This window comes from Salmo salar, chromosome ssa10 (assembly GCF_905237065.1).
Source record: "Salmo salar chromosome ssa10, Ssal_v3.1, whole genome shotgun sequence".
In the NCBI taxonomy this organism is placed as follows: domain Eukaryota; kingdom Metazoa; phylum Chordata; class Actinopteri; order Salmoniformes; family Salmonidae; genus Salmo; species Salmo salar.
Window position 1 is genome coordinate 57,942,811 of NC_059451.1, and position 17,566 is coordinate 57,960,376.

Consider the following 17,566-nt stretch of genomic DNA (forward strand, 5'->3'; position numbering starts at 1 on the left):
GGCTGGAGTGGCTGTGTGTCTGTTTAATTCAGTGATTGGCTGGAGTGTCTGCGTGTGTGTGTATCTAATTAACTGATTGGCTGGAGTGGCTGTGTGTCTAATTCACTGGCTGGAGTGTCTGCGTGTGTGTGTATCTAATTAACTGATTGGCTGGAGTGGCTGTGTGTCTAATTCACTGGCTGGAGTGTCTGTGTATCTAATTTACTGATTGGCTGGAGTGTCTGTGTATCTAATTCACTGATTGTCTGGAGTGTCTGTGTGTGTGTGTCTAATTCACTGATTGGCTGGAGTGTCTGTGTGTGTGTGTGTCTGTCTAATTCACTGATTGTCTAGAGTGTCTGTGTGTGTGTGTGTGTGTGTGTGTGTGTGTGTGTGTGTGTGTGTGTGTGTGTGTGTGTGTGTGTGTGTGTGTATCTAATTCACTGATTGGCTGGAGTGTGTGTGTGTGTTTGTGTGTCTGTCTAATTCACTGATTGGCTGGAGTGTCTGTTAGTAATGAATCTGCTTCTGCTATAGAAGTAGAGGAAGATTTCATACTTTGTTTTTATCTGACTTTTTCGGGGAGTGGTCAAAATGGAAGTTGTTTGGAAAAAGTTTGTGGAAAATGTGTCATTACAGTTACCAGAACAGCTGTATTGTCTACATGTCACGTTCTGACCAATATAAGTTGTTATTTTCTATGGTAGAGTGGTCAGGTTGTGACAGGGGTTGTTTTTGTGTTTGTTCTATGTTCTCTATGTTCTTCTATGTTGGATTCTAGTTTGTCTATATCTAGGTTGGGGTTTATTGGGTTGACCTTCAATTGGAGGCAGCTGTTCCTCGTTGCCTCTAATTGGAGGTCATATTTAGTAGGGGTGTTTTTTCCCTGTTGTTTGTGGGTAGTTGTTTCCTGTATGTTCACCTGACGGAACTGTTGTCGGTCGTTTTTGGTCTAAGTGTCTTCATAATTAAAGTAAAGCATGAGCACTTCACACGCCGCGCCTTGGTCCCCTTTGTACGACCCACGTTACACTACATGTTATAAAGTGGTCTGAATGGGGAGGGGAAAACTGAAAAATAGCTGTTATTGGCAGATCCGTAGTGGATATTTTTTGTTCCGCCAACAGATTAGAATAGCGGAGAAGATTACCAAGATGTCATACCCACTCACTTTTTTTTTTTTTGTCTTAAGTTGTTTGGAAAATTTTTGAAATTCAGTTGTTTATAAAAAGGTAGAGATGATGTTGTTGACACAGTTACTTGAACAGCTGTAGCGTTTGATCGGTACCAGATAATTCAGTTATTATAGAGGAGGATTTCATACGCTTTAACTTTTATTTCCTCCTAGTTGTTGGCAAAGTGGTCAAAGCAGCTGATTTTTCAAAAAACATTTTGGTCAAAAGTTACATCATTTACATTGAATGTTGGAAGTGAAGAAAAAAAATCCCATTAAAGTGAATGAAGATGGACAAAAAGAAAGACAAATAGTTTAATAGTTTAAAAAGTATAAAACATATCAAAAATGTTGTAAGCAAGCAACCTAATCCAGATCAGTCTACACGTTATAAAGTGGTCTGAATGAGGATGGGGAAAACTGAAAACTAGCTGTTATTGGCAGAGAGATTTGGAACTCTCTTTCTTATTGGTCTATTAACTAATTGATCACCTGGTGATGTCACAAGGCAGACCAAAACTCCATCCCACCAAAACAATCTGAAATTTCAGGAAGTCTTTTCAAACAGCTCTTACACTAAAAGGGCATTATCCTCATTTTCACAGTATTATTCCAATCTCATAGTGTTGGAAATCACTATTTTGACTGCACTGGGCCTTTAAAGGTAATTTCCAATTGTGCCGATAAATGCAGCGTTTACCGTGAATGCAGTCTCCGCTAACGCGGAAAACATTGCCTTTCAATTTAAATCACGCTGTAACGCTGAACTACAGATTGAGTAGAGCCCTTACTTTGTTAAGTAATTGATAAATACTTAACCTCTATTCTCCAGGGTTGACCATTGGAACAACGAGAAAGAGCGTGTAGTTCTGATCACAGACAACTCCCTGCTGGTCTGTAAGTACGACTTCGTCATGCTCAACATTGAGCAGATACAGAAAATCCCTCTCAACTTCATAGACCGCATCTCCCATGGCAACTTCAGCTTCCCTCAGCGGTCTCTCCTCACGTGAGTACCCCTCCCTCTCCTCCTCTTCTCTCATCTCCTCTCCTTTCCTCTCTTCTCCTCTCCTCTCTTTTCCTCTCTCCTTTCCTCCCCCTCTCCTCTCCTTTCCTCTCCTCTCCTTTCCTCTCCTCCCCTTTCCTCTCTCCTTTCTCCTCTTCTCCTTTCCTCCTCTCCTCCTCACGTGAGTACCCCTCCCTTCCATCTACATCACTCCGTCTCCTCTTCCTCCTCCTCCTCCTTATCCCTTTCCCTCCTGTTCAATAGTCATCTACAATAATTTCCCCTGCCCAACTATTAGCACCAATGCTTTCTAACAGCTGGTTTCATATTGTGTTCATATTTCCATAGGCCTACAGTAATTAACAGCCTGTATTAGCTGTTGTCATCCCAACAACAATGCTCTATCTCTGTATATTCAGGGCCAGAGGGCCGATTCTGACTTAGGAATGAACACCTTTCCTATGCATTTCTCAGGAATTCAGGCTTACCTTATTCAGTCGCATAACGTTTGCTCTGCAGGTTTGGCTACCTCTTGCTCTCTGAATACATTTCATTCAACCACTAAAACCCCACTTGCTGGCCAACAGCTTTTCTCTTTTATTAAGGGGTAGATCAGCTTTAACATTGAGGATAGATGGTTTCTTCCATCAATGTAATTATCTGCTTCATTTCCAATCCCCCATATCTTTTTGGGGTAAATGTATGTATGTATGTATGTATGTATGTATGTATGTATGTATGTATGTATGTATGTATGTATGTATGTATGTATGTATGTATGTATGTATGTATGTATGTATGTATTACACACACAGTTGAAGTCGGAAGTTTACATACACTTTAGCAAAATACGTTTTTCACAATTCCTGACATTTAATCCTAGTAATAATTCCCTGTCTAAGGTAAGTTAGGATCACCACTTTATTTTAAGAATGTAAAATGTCAGAATAATAGTAGAGAGAATGATTTATTTGAGCTTTTATTTCTTTCATCACATTCCCAGTGGGTCAGACGTTTACATCCACTCAATTAGTATTTGGTTGCATTGCCTTTAAATTGTTTAACTAGCCTTTCACAAGCTTCCCACAATAAGTTGGGTGAATTTTGGCCCATTCCTCCTGACAGAGCTGGTGTAACTGAGTCAGGTTTGTAGGCCTCCTTGCTCGCACTTTGGAAGACCCATTTGCGACCAAGCTTTAACTTCCTGACTGATGTCTTGAGATGTTGCTTCAATATATCCACATCATTTTCCTCCCTCATTATGCTATCTATTTTGTGAAGCGCACCAGTCCCTCCTGCAGCAAAGCATCCCCACAACATGATGCTGCCACCCCTGTGCTTCACGGTTGGGATGATGTTCTTCGGCTTGCAAGCCTCCCCTTTTTTCCTCCAAACACAATGATGGTCATTATGGCCAAACAGTGGTATTTTTCTTTCTTCAGACCAGAGGACATTTCTCCAAAAAGTACGAACGTTCTCCCCATGTGCAGTTGCAAACCGTAGTCTGGCTTTTTTATGGCGGTTTTGGTGCAGTGGCTTCTTCCTTGCTGAGCGGCCTTTCAGGTTATGTCGATATAGGACTCGTTTTCCTGTGGATATAGATACTTTTGTACCTGTTTCCTCCAGCATCTTCACAAGGTCCTTTGCTGTTGTTCTGGGATTGATTTGCACTTTTCGCACCAAAGTACGTTCATCTCTAGGAGACAGAACGTGTCTCCTTCCTGAGCGGTATGACAGCTGCGTGGTCCCATGGTGTTTATACTTGCGTACTATTGTTTGTACAGATGAACGTGTTACCTTCAGGCGTTTGGAAGGATGAACCAGACTTGTGGAGGTCTCCAATTCTTTTCTGAGTTCTTGGCTGATTCTTTTTGATTTTCCCATGATGTCAAGCAAAGAGGCACTGAGTTTGAAGGTAGGCCTTGAAATACATCCACAGGTACATCTCCAATTGACTCAAATGATGTCAATTAGCCTATCTAGCTTCTTCCTAGATTCTAAAGCCATTACATCATTTTCTGTAATTTTCCAAGCTGTTTAAAGGCACAGTCAACTTAGTGTATGTAAACTTCTGACCCACTGGAATTGTGATACAGTGAATTATAAGTGAAATAATCTGTCTGTAAACAATTGTTGGAAAAACGACTTGTGTCATGCACAAAGTAGATGTCGTAACCGACTTGCCAAAACTATAGTTTGTTAACAAGAAATTTGTGGAGGTGTTGAAAAACGAGTTTTAATGACTCCAACCTAAGTGTATGTAAACTTCCCACTTCAACTGTACCTTGAGGATCTGTTTGGACATTTTGTACATTTGGATCAAAATTACTGTTAATTAATATCATCACCCATTTTGAATTTCTTTGCCCCATGGGAGAAATATATTTCGCCCCCTCCCCCTCGTCCTTTTTCCACAATATTAATCTAAAATTGTTTACGAGTTTCCTGTAAGCAATAGATATTATATTCCTTCTCTTTTAGCCATTCCTCGTCTTTTCTTATTATCTGCTAAGCCATTACAATTATAACTGGCTATACTTATTTCACCATATACCATAATGAGATACAGTTTCAATTCTATTCATCATAATATCTGTTTGTAAACTTACCATTAAAAAGTAACATGATGATTGAGTGTCTGTACCATGATATTTGCATTGCTACTAAGTAAACCTCCAATTGGTCCCCGCTATTCCACCCGCTAAAACCCCTCCTCATCCCGAGTTGGGTTGTCATCCCAATGCCCGGCAGACCACCCCCGACCCCCATGATCCCATGGACACGGAGAGACCCCGACCCATCCTTCGAAAAGAGCACACAGTGCCACCCACAGAACAGAAGCAGATCAAATGCATTTTCATCACCCTCACCTCGATGTGTATTATATATAGCTATTAAAACAATATACTCTACCGTTCAAAAGTTTGGGGTCACTTAGACATTTCCTTGTTTTTGAAAGAAAAGCCATTTTTTTGTCCACTAAAATAACATCAAATTGATCAGAAATACAGTGTAGACATTGTTAATGTTGTAAATGACTATTGTAGCTGGAAACGACAGATTTTTTTATGGAATCTCTACATAGATGTACAGAGGCCCATTAAAGTATTAACAGTGGTTATTAACAGTGGTTGGAGGGGAAGTATTAGCAGTGGTTGGAGGGGAAGTATTAGCAGTGGTTGGAGGGGAAGTATTAGCAGTGGTTGGAGGGGAAATATTAACAGTGGTTGGAGGGGAAGTATTAGCAGTGGTTGGAGGGGGAAGTATTAACAGTGGTTGGAGGGGGAAGTATTAACGGTGGTTGGAGGGGAAGTATTAACGGTGGTTGGAGGGGAAGTATTAGCAGTGGTTGGAGGGGCAATTATTAACAGTGGTTGGAGGGGGAAGTATTAGCAGTGGTTGGAGGGGGAAGTATTAGCAGTGGTTGGAGGGGAAGTAGTAGCAGTGGTTGGAGGGGGAAGTATTAACAGTGGTTGGAGGGGGAAGTATTAGCAGTGGTTGGAGGGGGAAGTATTAGCAGTGGTTGGAGGGGGAAGTATTAGCAGTGGTTGGAGGGGGAAGTATTAGCAGTGGTTGGAGGGGAAGTATTAGCAGTGGTTGGAGGGGAAGTATTAGCAGTGGTTGGAGGGGGAAGTATTAGCAGTGGTTGGAGGGGGAAGTATTAGCAGTGGTTGGAGGGGGAAGTATTAACAGTGGTTGGAGGGGGAAGTATTAACAGTGGTTGGAGGGGGAAGTATTAGCAGTGGTTGGAGGGGGAAGTATTAGCAGTGGTTGGAGGGGGAAGTATTAGCAGTGGTTGGAGGGGGAAGTATTAGCAGTGGTTGGAGGGGGAAGTATTAGCAGTGGTTGGAGGGGGAAGTATTAGCAGTGGTTGGAGGGGGAAGTATTAGCAGTGGTTGGAGGGGGAAGTATTAGCAGTGGTTGGAGGTGGAAGTATTAACAGTGGTTGGAGGTTGAATCAGTGGTTATTAGCAATGCTTGGAGGATGAAATTAAACGTAGATGATTGCCATACAAAAAAAGAGAGGGAGATTTTTTTGGGCCAGAGTGAAGTGGATCAGTGTTAGGATTGGGAGAGAATGTGAAAGGGGGGAGAGAGTGTGTGAGGAGGAGATGTGTCTAGGATGTGTGTAAAGACTTTTACAGAGACCAGGCCAGTGACACTTGTCGTTGTTTTGCCTGTTCATTGGACCATGCTGTTGCTGTGCAGGACCAGTGTCTACTATGGAGCTTTGGCTCCCCTTAGTGGTCATCACACACACCAACACCTCCTTTATCTGGATCTTCATTTGGATCCCCATTAGCTGACATTTTCAACCTATCCCTGACCAGGTCTGTAATACCAACTTGTTTCAAGCACACCACCATAGTCCCCGTGCCCAAGGACGCCAAGGTAACCTTCCTAAATGACCTTTGCCCGTAGCACATCTAAAGCCATTAAATGCTTTGATAGGCTGGTCATGGCTCAGATCAACACCATCATCCCAGACACCCTGGACCCACTCCAATTTGCATACCACCCCAACAGATCCACAGATGATGCAATCTCTACTGCACTACACACTGCCCTCATCCACCTGGACAAAAGGAACACCTATGTCAGAATGCTGTTCATTGACTACAGTTCTGCATTCAACAACATAGAACCCTCTAAGTTCATTACCAAGCTCAGGACCCTGGGACTGATCACCTTCCTCTGCGACTGGATCCCGGTCTTCAACAATACATCTGCCACGCTGACCATGAAGACGGCGGACCCTCAGGGGTGCGTGCTTAGTCCCCTCCTGTACGCCCTGTTCACCCACGACTGCGTGGCCAAGCACGACTCCAACACCAGCATCACGTTTGCTGATGACACGACAGAGGTAGGACCGATCACCGGCGACAATAAAACAGCCTATAGGGAGGAGGTCAGAGCACTGGCAGTGTGGTACCAGGGCAACAACCTCTCCCTCAACATCAGCAAGACAAATGAGATGATCGTGGACTACAGGAAACGGCTGTAGTGGAGCGGGTCAAGAGCTTCAAGTTCCTCGATGTCCACATCACTAAAGAATTAACATAGTCCGCACACACCCATACAGTTGTGAAGAGGGCACGACAGTGCCTCTTCCTCATCAGGAGGCTGAAAAGAAATGTCATGAGCCCTCAGATCTTTTAAACATTCTAGAGCTACACCATTGAGAGCATCTTGACTGGCTGCGTCACCGCCTGGTATGGCAACTAAAAAGCTCCCGACCGCAAGGCTCCAGAGCGGGTGACGAATACGGCCCAGTACATCACTGGGGCCGAGCTTCCTGTCATCCAGGACCTTTATACTTGGCGGTGTCAGAGGAAATACTTTTTTTTTTTCCTTTTTTTTCATAGAATCCAGCCGCCCAAGCCATAGACTGTTCTCTCTGCTACCACATGTCAAGCGGCACCAGTGAACCACGTTTGGAACAAACAGAACCTGTACAGCTTCTACCCCCAAACCATCAGACTGCTAAATAACTTACCAAATGGCTACCTGGACTATCTACATTCACCCTTTTTTTGCACTAACTCACTTTACCCCTACCTATATGTAAATAGTAAACTCAATTACCTTGTTCCCCTGCACATTGATTCGGTACTGTTACTCCCTGTATATAGCCATGTTATTATCTGGTACTTCCTGTATATAGCCATGTTATTAACTGGTGCTTCCTGTATATAGCCATGTTATTACCTGGTGCTTCCTGTATATAGCCATGTTATTACCTGGTGCTTCCTGTATATAGCCATGTTATTACCTGGTGCTTCCTGTATATAGCATGTTATTACCTGGTTATTCCTGTACATATAGATAGCCATGTTATTACCTGGTACTTCCTGTACATATAGATAGCCATGTTGTTACCTGGTACTCTCTGTATATAGATAGCCATGTTGTTACCCGGTACTCTCTGTATATAGATAGCCATGTTATTACCCGGTACTCCCTGTATATAGATAGCCATGTTATTACCCGGTACTCCCTGTATATAGATAGCCATGTTATTACCCGGTACTCCCTGTATATAGATAGCCATGTTATTACCCGGTACTCTCTGTATATAGATAGCCATGTTATTACCCGGTACTCTCTGTATATAGATAGCCATGTTATTACCCGGTACTCCCTGTATATAGATAGCCATGTTATTACCCGGTACTCCCTGTATTATTCTTTATTCTCTATAAAGGAGCATTTTGTGAAGTATTCAAAAGAGGAAAAATCCACCAGGGGTTGAAGGAGTCAGAGCCAGAAAACCCACTAGGAGTTGAAGGAGTCAGAGCCAGAAAACCCAGCGGGAGTTGAAGGAGTCAGAGCCAGAACACCCACTAGGAGTTGAAGGAGTCAGAGCCAGAAAACCCACCAGGAGTTTAGTGTCAGTATTGATATCAGAGAAAGATGTCTATGAACTTTGGAAAATAATCCTTCTTCCTGCCACCACTTTTTTCTCTACCTCATTAGTTTAAAGGTAGAGGAAGAGAGAGAAAAAGAGAGGTGGGGTAAAGCAGAGGTTGCTGTACACAGATGAGAAGAGAGAAAGAGAGAGATGTTGCTGTTAACAGATGTAAGGAAGAGCGAGAGATAGAGAGTGAGCACGAATACAAATTCCATCTAGACACCGTTTCCCTAGAGCCGACAAAAAACTATACATACCTCGGCCTAAACATCAGCAACACAGGTAACTTCCACAAAGCTGTGAACGATCTGAGAGACAAGGCAAGAAGGGCCTTCTATGCCATCAAAAGGAACATCAAATTCAACATACCAATTAGGATCTGGCTAAAAATACTTGAATCAGTTATAGAACCTATTGCCCTTTATGGTTGTGAGGTCTGGGGTCCGTTCACCAACCAAGAATTCACAAAATGGGACAAACCCCAAACTGAGACTCTGCAGGCAGAATTCTGCAAAAACATCCTCTGTGTACAACGTAAAACACCAAATAATGCATGCTGAGCAGAATTAGGCCGATACCCGCTAATTATCAAAATCCATAAAAGAGCCGTTAAATTCTACAACCACCTAAATGGAAGCGGTCCTGAGGCTTTATTGACAAACACAAACACGCCCCAGGACAGCAAAACAATTAGACCCAACCAAATCACGAGAAAACAAAAAGAGAATTACTTGACACATTGGAAAGAATTGGGAGCCATCTAGAATGCTATTTGGCCCTAAACAGAAAGTACACAGTGGCAGAATACCTGACCACTGTGACTGACCCAAACTTAAGGAAAGCTTTGACTATGTACAGACTCAGTGAGCATAGCCTTGCTATTGAGAAAGGCCACCGAAGGCATACCTGACTCTCAAGAGAGGACAGGCTATGTGCACACTGCCCACAAAATGAGGTGGAAACTGAGCTGCACTTCCTAACTTCCTGCCAAATGTATGATCATATTAGAGACACATTTCCCTCAAATTACACAGACCCACAAAGAATTAGAAAACAAACCCAATTTTGATAAACTCCCATATTTATTGGGTGAAATAGTAGTGTGCCATCACAGCAGCAAGATTTGTGACCTGTTGCCACAAGAAAAGTGAAGAACAAACCCCATTGTAAATACAACCCATATTTATGTTTATTTATTTTCCCTTTTGTACTTTAACTATACAAATCGTTATAACATAGCCATAATATGGAGAGAGAGGTGGCTATAAACAGATGCTATGGAAGAGAGGGATATGAGAGGTGGCTGTAAACAGACATAGGGAAGAGAGAGAGATAAGGGGAGAGAGAGGTGGCTATAAACAGACGCAGGGAAGAGAGAGATAAGGAGAGAGAGAGGTGGCTATAAACAGATGCAGGGGAGAGAGAGAGGTGGCTGTAAACAGACATAGGGAAGAGAGATAAGGAGAGAGTTAGAGAGAGAGGTGGCTGTAAACAGATGCAGGGAAGAGAGAGAGATAAGGAGAGAGAGAGGTGGCTATAAACAGACGTAGGGAAGAGAAAGATAAGGAGAGAGAGGTGGCTATAAACAGACGTAGGGAAGAGAGAGAGATGAGGGAGAGAGAGACGTGGCTATAAACAGACGTAGGGAAGAGAGAGAGCTGTGTCTGTCTGGGAATAAGTGATACCTTGCTGAGATCCCACCTTCAAATACACACCCCTTTACCTTTCCTAAACCGTGGATTTGTCTATTTGCTCATGCAATTTCCAGTATTACTAGCTTTTTGGTCCAGAGAAAATCAAAGCCATGCATCTAAATATAGCCCGCTCGCTGGTGAGATAGCCCACTCGCTGGTGGACTTGATTGATTTCTATTTCTACATTTTAGAGCAGGCCTGACTGTACCTGCTGGAACCAGTAGCAACTAATGAGATAGACAGCAGAGGGCGCTCTACGACATACAGATGTTGCCTCTTAAAGAGCGACTGAACGCATTATATAAAAAAAACAACTCTTCATTCTTGGCAGTGTGGTTCGGTGTGGCAGTTACTGATGTTTGTCCCCGATGAGACACCATAGGAATAAAGCCAGTATTACTTCCTCAAAATAGTCAGAATGAATGTTGGATAGTTACATTTGTAATTTTTTGTCGCCGAGGAGCTTATAGTCACACAATTTGACATCTAGGTGTTTGGTGCGGTATTTCTCAAGTAAATGCATGTTGTCATATGTAAACAAAGTCATAGCTTCTGTGCAGGTCTGTTTCACTGTCCATTGGATAGAGACTAATCATCACAGTGGTTCATCTTAGTGGTTGTGGGCAAATCAAAACCCAGCCCTCAGGTAGGTCCTGACAAACATTTAAATCTCCGTGTAGGAAGAGATTGACCTTCATGACCAAAATTAACCTACTCGCTTCTTCTTTTTTTTAATGATTCTGACTAATATCGATGACACACATGCCGTTTTAAACAAGAAATGTTTCACGTTTCAAGTTTTAATGTCACGTGCACAAGTACAGTGAAATGCCTTTCTTGCAAAGTCTAAACCAAACAATACAGTAATAAAAATCAACGTAATACTAAAAAATAATATAGAGGTGGAACAAAAACACACCAGAAATATAAATAAGAAATATGAAGAACTCGAGATATAACCCCACCCCCTTTGCCAAAGCACAGCCCCCACACCACTAGAGGGATACCTTCAACCACCAACTTACCATCCTGACACAAGGCCGAGTATAGCCCACAAAGATCTCTGCCACAGCACAACCCAAAGGGGGGTGCCAACCCAGACAGGAAGACCACGTCAGTGACTCAACCCACTCAAGTGATGCACCCCTCCTAGGGACGGCATGGAAGAGCACCAGTAAGCCAGTGACTCAGCCCCTGTAATAGGGTTAGGCAGAGAATCCCAGTGGAGAGAGGGGAACCGGCCAGGCAGAGACAGCAAGGGCGGTTCGTTGCTCCAGAGTCTTTCCGTTCACCTTCACACTCCTGGGCCAGACTACACTCAATCATATGATCTACTGAGGAGATGAGTCTTCAGTAAAGACTTAAAGGTTGAGACCGAGTTTGCTTCTCTCACACGGGTAGGCAGACCATTCCATAAAAATGGAGCTCTGCAGAAGAAAGCCCTGCCTCCAGCTGTTTGCTTAGAAATTCTAGGGACAATTAGGAGGCCTGCGTCTTGTGACCGTAGCGTACGTGTAGGTATGTACGGCAGGACCAAATCGGAAAGATAGGTAGGAGCAAGCCCATGTAATGCTTTGTAGGTTAGCAGTAAAACCTTGAAATCAGCCCTTGCCTTAACAGGAAGTCAGTGTAGGGAGGCTAGCACTGGAGTAATATGATACATTTTTGTGGTTCTAGTCAGGATTCTAGCAGCCGTATTTAGCACTAACTGAAGTTTATTTAGTGCTTTATCCAAGGAACCGGAAAGTAGAGCATTGCAGTAGTCTAACCTAGAAGTAACAAAAGCATGGATACATTTTTTTGCATCATTTTTGGACAGAAAGTTTCTGATTTTTGCAATGTTACGTAGATGGGGAAAAAAGCTGTCCTTGAAAGAGTCTTGATATGTTCGTCAAAAGAGAGATCGGGGTCCAGAGTAACGCCGAGGTCCTTCACAGTTTTATTTGAGACGACTGTACAACCGTCAAGATTAATTGTCAGATTCAACAGAAGATCTCTTTGTTTCTTGGGACCTAGAACAAGCATCTCTGTTTTGTCCGAGTTTAAAAGTAGAACGTTTGCAGCCATCCACTTCCTTATGTCTGAAACACGGGCTTCTAGCGAGGGCAATTTTGGTGCTTCACCATGTTTCATTGAAATGTACAGCTGTGTGTCATCCGCATAGCAGTGAAATTTAACATTATGTTTTCGAATGACATCCCCAAGAGGTAAAATATATAGTGAAAACAATAGTGGTCCTAAAACGGAACCTTGAGGAATACCGAAATGTACAGTTGATTTGTCAGAAGACAAACCATTCACAGAGACAAACTGATATCTTTCCGACAGATAAGATCTAAACCAGGCCAGAACTTGTCCGTGTAGACCAATTTGGGTTTCCAATCTCTCCAAAAGAATGTGGTGATCGATGGTATCAAAAGCAGCACTAAGGTCTAGGAGCACGGGACAGATGCAGAGCCTTGGTCTGATGCCATTTAAAGGTCATTTACCACCTTCACAAGTGCAGTCTCAGTGCTATGATGGGGTCTAAAACCAGACTGAAGCATTTCGTATACATTGTTTGTCTTCAGGAAGGCAGTGAGTTGCTGCGCAACAGCTTTTTAAATTTTTTTGAGAGGAGTGGGAGATTCGATATAGGCTGATAGTTTTTTATATTTTCTGGGTCAAGGTTTGGCTTTTTCAAGAGAGGCTTTATTACTGCCACTTTTAGTGAGTTTGGTACACATCCGGTGGATAGAGAGCCATTTATTATGTTCAACATAGGAGGGCCAAGCACAGGAAGAAGCTCTTTCAGTAGTTTAGTTGGAATAGGGTTCAGTATGCAGCTTGAAGGTTTAGAGGCCATGATTATTTTCATCATTGTATCAAGAGATATAGTACTAAAACACTTGAGTGTCTCCCTTGATCCTAGGTCCTGGCAGAGTTGTGCAGACTCAGGACAACTGAGCTTTGGAAGAATACGCAGATTTAAAGAGGAGCCCGTAATTTGCTTTCTAATGATTATGATCTTTTCCTCAAAGAAGTTCATGAATTTATTACTGCTGAAGTGAAAGCCATCCTCTCTTGGGGAATGCTGCTTTTTAGTTAGCTTTGCGACAGTATCAAAAATAAATTTCGGATTGTTCTTATTTTCCTCAATTAAGTTGGAAAAATAGGATGATCGAGCAGCAGTGAGGGCTCTTCGATACTGCACGGTACTGTCTTTCCAAGCTAGTCGGACGACTTCCAGTTTGGTGTGGCGCCATTTCCGTTCCAACTTTCTGGAAGCTTGTTTCATAGCTCGGGTATTTTCTGTATACCAGGGAGCTAGTTTCTTATGACAAATGTTTTTAGTTTTTAGGGGTGCAACTGCATCTAGGGTATTGCGCAAGGTTAAATTGAGTTCCTCAGTTAGGTGGTTAACTGTTTTTTGTCCTCTGACGCCCTTGGGTAGGCAGAGGGAGTCTGGAAGGGCATCAAGGAATCTTTGGGTTGTCTGAGAATTTATAGCACGACTTTTAATGCTTCTTGGTTGGGGTCTGTTCTCCCTCCCTCCCTCCATTCTATATCTGACTCCATCTCTAGATCTGTTCTCCCTCCATTCTATATCTGACTCCATCTCTAGATCTGTTCTCCTCCCTCCCTCCATTCTATCTCTGACTCCATCTCTAGATCTGTTCTCCTTCCATTCTATATCTGACTCCATCTCTAGATCTGTACTCCTTCCATTCTATATCTGACTCCATCTCTAGATCTGTTCTCCCTCCCTCCATTCTACCTGCTGGAGTTCAGGAGTAAACAACAACAACAAGTTAACAAGTCACAATAAGTGCATGGACTCACACTGTGTGCAGTAATAGTGGTTAACATGATTTTTGATTGACTACCTTATGTTTGTAACCCACACATACAGTTCAATTATCTGTAAGGTCCCTCAGTCGAGCAGTGAATTTCAAACACAGATTCAACCACAAAGACCAGAAAGGTTTTCAAATGCCTCGCAGAGAAAGGCACCTGTTGGTAGATGGATACAGAAATAAGACATTGAATATTATGAAGTTATTAATTACACTTTGGATTGTGTATCAATACACCCAGTCACTAAAAAGATGCAGGAGTCCTTCCTAACTCAGTTGCCGGAGAGGAAGGAAACCGCTCAGGGATTTCACCATGCTGGTGACTTTAAAACAGCTACAGAGTTAAATGGCTGCGATAGTAGAAAACTGAGGATGGATCAACAACACTGTATGTATTGTTCCGCTAAGAGTAAACCCTACCTGGTATGTAGAGTTCTGCTAGGAGTAAACCCAGCCTGGTATGTAGAGTTCTGCTAGGAGTAAACACAACCTGGTATGTAGAGTTCTGCTAGGAGTAAACACAACCTGGTATGTAGAGTTCTGCTAGGAGTAAACACAACCTGGTATGTAGAGTTCTGCTAGGAGTAAACCCAACCTGGTATGTAGAGTTCTGCTGGGAGTAAACCCAACCTGGTATGTAGAGTTCTGCTGGGAGTAAACCCAACCTGGTATGTAGAGTTCTGCTGGGAGTAAACCCAACCTGGTAGGTAGAGTTCTGCTAGGAGTAAACCCAACCTGGTAGGTAGAGTTCTGCTAGGAGTAAACGCAACCTGGTAGGTAGAGTTCTGCTAGGAGTAAACGCAACCTGGTAGGTAGAGTTCTGCTAGGAGTAAACGCAACCTGGTAGGTAGAGTTCTGCTAGGAGTAAACCCTACCTGGTAGGTAGAGTTCTGCTAGGAGTAAACCCTACCTGGTATGTAGAGTTATGCTAGGAGTAAACCCAACCTGGTATGTAGAGTTCTGCTAGGAGTAAACCCAACCTGGTAGGTAGAGATCTGCTAGGAGTAAACCCAACCTGGTAGGTAGAGTTCTGCTAGGAGTAAACCCAACCTGGTAGGTAGAGTTCTGCTAGGAGTAAACCCAACCTGGTATGTAGAGTTCTGCTGGGAGTAAACCCAACCTGGTATGTAGAGTTCTGCTAGGAGTAAACCCAACCTGGTAGGTAGAGTTCTGCTAGGAGTAAACCCAACCTGGTATGTATTGTTCCGCTAGGAGTAAACCCAACCTGGTATGTAGAGTTCTGATAGGAGTAAACCCAACCAGGTTGCTGACTCCTTTACACTGCTACTGTTTACACTGTACCACACCTTTCTCTCTCCCTTTCTCTTCTCTCTCTCCCTTTCTCTTCTCTCTCTCCCCTTTTCTTCTCTCTCTCCCTTTCTCTTACTCTCTCTCCCTTTCTCTTCTCTTCTCTCTCTCCCTTTCTCTTGCTCTCTCTCCTGGAGGTTGGTTGATTGGCTGGCTGTCTAGGTACATGGATGGATGGATGGCCGTGAGAGAGAGAGAAAGACTCTGAGGCTGTATTTAGCAATCAGGGGATTTGTGAGTTTGCTGAGAGACGATGTGTGACACTGCCATGACAGCTGAACTGGTCTTGATATGTAGCCTTCCTTCCAGAGTGCTACAGGGAGACTCAGGAATTTATTGTCGCTCGCCCATCAGCTTAGCTAAGAATACAGTGTGTGTGTGGGGGGTGGAGGGGGGGTGGGTGGGGGGGGGGTACATTTGCACAGATTGACTCTTCATTCAACACTGTTGTTCCCTCCAAGCTGGACACCAAGCTCAGAGCCCTGGGTCTGGACACCAAGCTCAGAGCCCTGGGTCTGGACACCAAGCTCAGAGCCCTGGGTCTGGACACCAAGCTCAGAGCCCTGGGTCTGGACACCAAGCTCAGAGCCCTGGGTCTGGACACCAAGCTCAGAGCACTGGGTCTGGGGGATACCAAGCTCAGAGCCCTGGGTATGGGGGATACCAAGCTCTGGACACCACCCTCTGTAAATGGATTCTGGACTTCCAGACAGGCAAACCACACACTATGAGGATTCACAACAACACCTCCTCCACACTGACTCTTAACACAGGAGCCCCCCAGGGGTGTGTCCTCAGTCCTCTGCTGTACTCCCTGTTCACCCAGGACTGCGTTGGTTTGTACGACACCTACTCCATCATCAAGTTTTCTGACAACATAACAGTTGTAGGCCTAATACTACTGCTGCTTTGTCGAGAGCGTCCTGACCGGTTGCATCATGGCCTGGCAAGGGAAATGCTGCATCCACGACCGCAAGGCCTACCAACAGGTGGGTGAAGACGGCCCAGTACATCACTGGGACCGTGCTCCCACCCAACCAGGACATCTACTTGAAACGTTGCCTGAGGAAGTCCTGCAGCATTGTCAAGGACCCCCCCCCCCCAGCCGCGAGCTGTTCATTCCCTTACTGTTGGGCAGACTGTATCGGAGCATGAGGTCTGATACCAACAGGCTCAGAGACAGTTTCTATCTACAAACCATCAGACTGTATCGGAGCATGAGGTCTGATACCAACAGGCTCAGAGACAGTTTCTATCTACAAGCCATCAGACTGTATCGGAGCATGAGGTCTGATACCAACAGGCTCAGAGACAGTTTCTATCTACAAGCCATCAGACTGTATCGGAGCATGAGGTCTGATACCAACAGGCTCAGAGACAGTTTCTATCTACAAGTCATCAGACTGTATCGGAGCATGAGGTCTGATACCAACAGGCTCAGAGACAGATTCTATCTACAACCTCTGGCCTGCTCGCCTCCCTACCTCTGAGGAAGCACAGTTCCCGCTCAGCCCAGTCAAAACTGTTCGCTGCTCTGGCACCCCAATGGTGGAACAAGCTCCCTCATGACGCCAGGACAGCGGAGTCAATCACCACCTTCCGGAGACACCTGAAACCCCACCTCTTCAAGGAATACCTGGGATAGGATAAAGTTATCCTTCTAACCCCCCCCCCCTTAAAAGATTTAGATGCACTATTGTAAGTGGTTGTTCCACTGGATATTATAAGGTGAATGCACCAATTTGTAAGTCGCTCTGGATAAGAGCGTCTGCTAAATTACTTAAATGTAAATGTAAATGTACAAGTCATCAGACTGTATCGGAGCATGAGGTCTGATACCAACAGGCTCAGAGACAGTTTCTATCTACAAGTCATCAGACTGCTGAACACTTGAACTGGACTGACCACCTGCTCTGATTCTCCACACCTTATCACCTCTCACTCACTCACTCACTCACACACTCACACACTCACACACCCACACAGACATACACACACACACACACACACACGTACAGTCATGCTACACACACATCTCAACTGCTGCCACAAGTCTTTCATTATGATTTCTAAATGCTGCACAATGTAACCACTTACCTCCACTTCCCCAAAATGTATAAATATTGGACTATAAACTGTACCTTTTTGTTTTATATT

General features: G+C 43.9%; 1 protein-coding gene across 2 annotated transcripts in view; it reads left to right on the forward strand.

The window, feature by feature from the left end:
• Nucleotides 1-17,566, forward strand: part of tprgl (Tumor protein p63-regulated gene 1-like protein) — a 56,904-nt gene that overhangs the window by 15,126 nt on the left and 24,212 nt on the right. For both annotated transcript variants that reach the window (XM_045687199.1, NM_001173777.1), the window contains exon 4: nt 1,986-2,162. In XM_045687199.1, the coding sequence (XP_045543155.1) occupies nt 1,986-2,162 (177 nt within the window). The remainder of the gene's footprint in view (nt 1-1,985; nt 2,163-17,566) is intronic.